Genomic DNA, 4,298 nt, shown 5'->3' on the forward strand with positions numbered 1-4,298 from the left:
GTAAACTCGTAGTCCACGAAAGTGCATGTGATTTCATTAAAAATAGAGTTATAAATATTGTAAAGCATATATAGATTTTAATTTGTTCGTCTTAATTTAATTAAAAAAATAATTTAAGAATTTTTAAATTCTTTGATCTTAAATTTAAAGACATCAATAATGTATCAAATGTTCTTTAATATTTTATTAAATATATCGTGTGGAACATAAAAATTAAATATATATTATCCTAAGTATGTTTAATGGCTAAAAGCAATTAAGTCGAAATTGTTATACTACTAATTAAAATTGACACGTGTCCATTTAATAAGAGAATAAGAACGGAAAATTGTATAAAATAGCAAATTATTAATTCAAATTAAATGTTATAACCACAGTTTGATTTAATTGTAACCCGTAGCAAACTGTTGAACTGTATAAAATGTGTTTGTGTTTGTATAAAGTAAGTGAAAACTATATATATACATATCTTTTCGTTCGCCTCTCTCCCCAAAGAATCTCGCTCGTCACTCTCACTCGCCTCTCTCACTTTATACAAACAAAAATGTATAAATTGCGTTTGTGTTTGTATAAAGCGAGAGAAAATTGTATATACAAATACAAATACATATATTTTCGTCCTATACACTTATAATTATACAAATACAGATCTTCCCTTTCCCAGATTTCTTTTGTCGTTCTCTCTTTCTCGCTTTATACAAACACATATTATACAATTGATTCTTTTGTAATATGTATACCGAAACAAATTATAAAATTGATTCTTTTGTATATGTATACCGAAACAAAGTATAAATTGATTCTTTTGTATATGTATACCGAAATATACATATTAATAGCCTATAGCAAACATAAAAATTTATTATGGAGCGCAATTATACAAACTATAGTTATATCATGCAAATATAATTTTTATGTTTGCTAAACCTAAAATTTGCTCTAATAAGAACTCTGAAAAATAAAATAAAATGGAGGGAGCCAAATCCTGAGACTAGGAGTAGCTAACCAAATTAAGCTGAGCCAGCCTGGTAGTGGAGAAATACATTAGGCCCAGTACCATGTTGGGTTTTGGCCCTCACTCATGATTAGGGGTGTTCACGATTTGGATAAAAACCGATCCAAATCGAAAAATTGAACCAAATCGATAAAATAAAACCGATTTTATTTGGGTTTAGTTTGGTTTGGTTTTAGATTTTTGAAAACCAATAGTATTTGGTTTGGTTATGGTTTTATTCAAAAAAATCGAAGAAATAACCGAACCAAACCGATAAATTATATACATACATTTTATTAATATACATACTTAATATATTATTTTTATAAATAATTTTAAAGATCTTATATGTTTTCACTATAATTTCTTTAGAATTTACTTATTGAAAGCAAAAATGTCCAAGGTGAAAATATTTATTTTATTGATTTCATGTATAAGAGTGTCTATGATAAATCTTTGTGGGACTGAAAATGTTCTTCCTTCTGAAAATGTTAATGTTTCTTCCTTCTAAGCCAATATAGTGAGTTTTAAAGCTTTAATCATAATAAATTCAGTGATCGGAAGTTCAATAATTTCAGTCATTCTAACTATTTTTTTTGTTTTGAATGGATTGTTGTCACTTTTTTCATATTTTGAATGAATTTTTTCTTTTATTTTTATGTATGGTTAATAGCCGAATAATCGAACCAAACCAAACCAAAACTGATAACCACCAAACCGATAAATGTATATTATATTTGGTTTGGTTTGATTTTGATAATTTTAAAACCGATTAAGTTGATTTGATTTTAATTTTAACCAATAACCGACCCGTGAACACCCCTACTCATGATACTTTGCACAAATAGTATAATTGGCACTGTTTAAATATCGTTAATATTAAAATATTAAAACTATAATAATCTAATGACTAATGTTACATATTCATAACTCATAAGAACGAAAAGATCCAGTTTCACAATTTATGTCTGGCGGGACAAAATTTTAATATAAATATTATTCAACTTTTACTTATTTTGTTAAATTTTTAGGAGTTCAATGAAATTGACAGATCTTATCTTATTCTCATAAATTATGTCAATGAGATACAATTTTTTATATATCTTATTAATGGTTGACAAGTTATATCAAGTATCAATTGAACATAACTTTAAATACAATCTTTCATTCTATATATTTGGTTAAATATTCATAAATTTTACCAGATTGACAAAACTTATGTTTACCATTTTTATCTGAATCTTGCCTTTGTTATTTGGAAAAAAAACTTGCTTTATATTTTTTATTTTCAATTTAATTTAATGTAGCATTACGTCAATGGTTCAACAATAATCCGGCACTAAATCTGGACCCGATCCATAAGGCTTCACAGGAGTCGGGACTCGGAAAAGTATATCACTACGCATTAGATAGCTTGGAGAAGAGGGGAACATTTTTTTGCAAATTAGGATCGGTGCTAAATGATTCTTCAAGAAATGCAGAAAGCTATAGGTGCTTACAGGGAAGTGCTGAGGCTGGTGAGGCGACTTCCCAAGGACTCACGACCTTACTACGCAAAATACGCCCGAGAAAACTTCGTCAACTACAGAGAAATCGACTCAAATGATCCAAATGCTCTCCAAGAACTCCTTCAACGAACTTACAATCATTCCCTCTGGGTCCTCAAAAAGGTATCCATTAGCACTAAAATAGAGGGACTTGCGGTCTAGCAAATGTACAATTTAGTAGCACCGTTGTTTTTTTTTAACGTTTATTTTGAATTGGATCGAGTAATTGATAGACCACTGTGCGATTTCTTGTTGTTTTTCAGTATTCGGTTGACCAATCTGCGGCGGATCGCTTGAAAAATATATGCTCTGACTGATGTCCGGCTTGTCTACCAACTGTTTGTTACTATTTCACAAAGAGATTTGTTCGTTTGTTGCTCTTTCTTTCTTGCTTGTACTTTAAATTGGGATATTCATAGACAATTGGTATACAGTTTCTGATACTTCATAATCTTGTGTTTCTGATATTAGGATACAGAAGGCGGTAGCTTTTGCAATGTAGTTAAGTTCTGAAAATAACTGTTCAAAATAGAATTCATGAGAAATAACTACGTAATTTTTAGTAAAGTATCTTTTTATTTTTGAAGGCTTTAAGTCCAAGATCCATCTATGATATACATGAGGTCGAGTCAAACTTTCACATGTGATGGACAAGTACTTTGATAGGAAATGGGTGGACAGATGCTTGAAGACTCATTTCTTCTTTTGCACATATATGGGGCTTTAGAAACCCAACACATTTACTGATTTACCAAACTTTTTGAAGCCAATCGTCTTACTTAATAGCGAGGTGCATCACGATGATAGTCTCTGGTTGTTATGATAGTTGGACACCTTATTTATTGTCACTTTCTGGTTACAAACTATACGTCACTATCACAGTGTATGATCTCCAGTTTTTATGAGGTGTTAGTGTCACTTAGAGTCTTGCAGTATATTTGCTTATATGGTGTTGAACTACACTGTTGTATTAAGATGTACCCATGTTGGAGAGACTTCAGTTGTATAGTCAGTTTTAGTCCTGAAGAGTTACTGATCCTGAAAAGGTAGCTTTGTAAGACTTTAAGAGGTTAAACAATTAAAATCTGAAGCCGGCCAACTCTTGGCATAATTAATCACCTTACATTATTGCGTCTCTAAGTATTGTTAGGGCGCTGCTGTATGCTTTGTGTTTTGAGATAGTTCTCACATATGGTTTGCACATGAATCTTGTTAGGGGAGAATGTGTATAGGATCATAAGTTACCATCTGGTTCCAATTTAAGAATCATTGGTTTATGCATGAAGTGTGTATACACTAAAGAAAACAATTGCAGACATGTTCTTTGCTCTACCCAGGTTTCTCTTCGGTCTTTTGTGGGTCGTATTTTTGTAACTAACAACAAAGTTGAAGCTTCCTTCAGTATGGAGAGAAGTTATATGTTGGACAATGAAATGGCTAAATTATTTTGCTTTAATTAGGGCTTAATAAGTGTGTGAATTCTAGTTTTATTGGAAATCTTTGGTAATATAACTTCAAACTGCTGATTTTCAACATACCTATCATTCCTAGATCTGGTTGTGTTTAGCACTACAGAGATGTAAAGTGCCAGATCAATATCACATTAAGTTCGATATTGAGCAGCTGGTAGAATTAACTTCAGAGATTGTAGTTTCTTCTATATGATATATCAAACAAAGCACCCTAATTTTCTTCAGGTTCATGAATTAGTGAAAGTTGAAATGCTTACTATATTAGGCACATTCCATTACAGGCCA

At 30.9% G+C, this 4,298-nt stretch overlaps 1 protein-coding gene across 1 annotated transcript; it reads left to right on the forward strand.

Moving 5' to 3' along the window:
* Positions 1-2,197: 2,197 nt before the first annotated feature.
* Positions 2,198-3,127, forward strand: LOC102599361 (LYR motif-containing protein At3g19508). The gene is made up of 2 exons (XM_006346288.2): positions 2,198-2,664; positions 2,805-3,127. Exons 1-2 carry the CDS (start codon positions 2,455-2,457, stop codon positions 2,856-2,858), a joined length of 264 nt encoding a protein of 87 aa, XP_006346350.1. The 5' UTR covers positions 2,198-2,454; the 3' UTR covers positions 2,859-3,127.
* Positions 3,128-4,298: the final 1,171 nt, after the last annotated feature.

Source organism: Solanum tuberosum, unplaced genomic scaffold (genome assembly GCF_000226075.1).
Source record: "Solanum tuberosum cultivar DM 1-3 516 R44 unplaced genomic scaffold, SolTub_3.0 scf00073, whole genome shotgun sequence".
NCBI classification, from domain to species: Eukaryota; Viridiplantae; Streptophyta; class Magnoliopsida; order Solanales; family Solanaceae; genus Solanum; species Solanum tuberosum.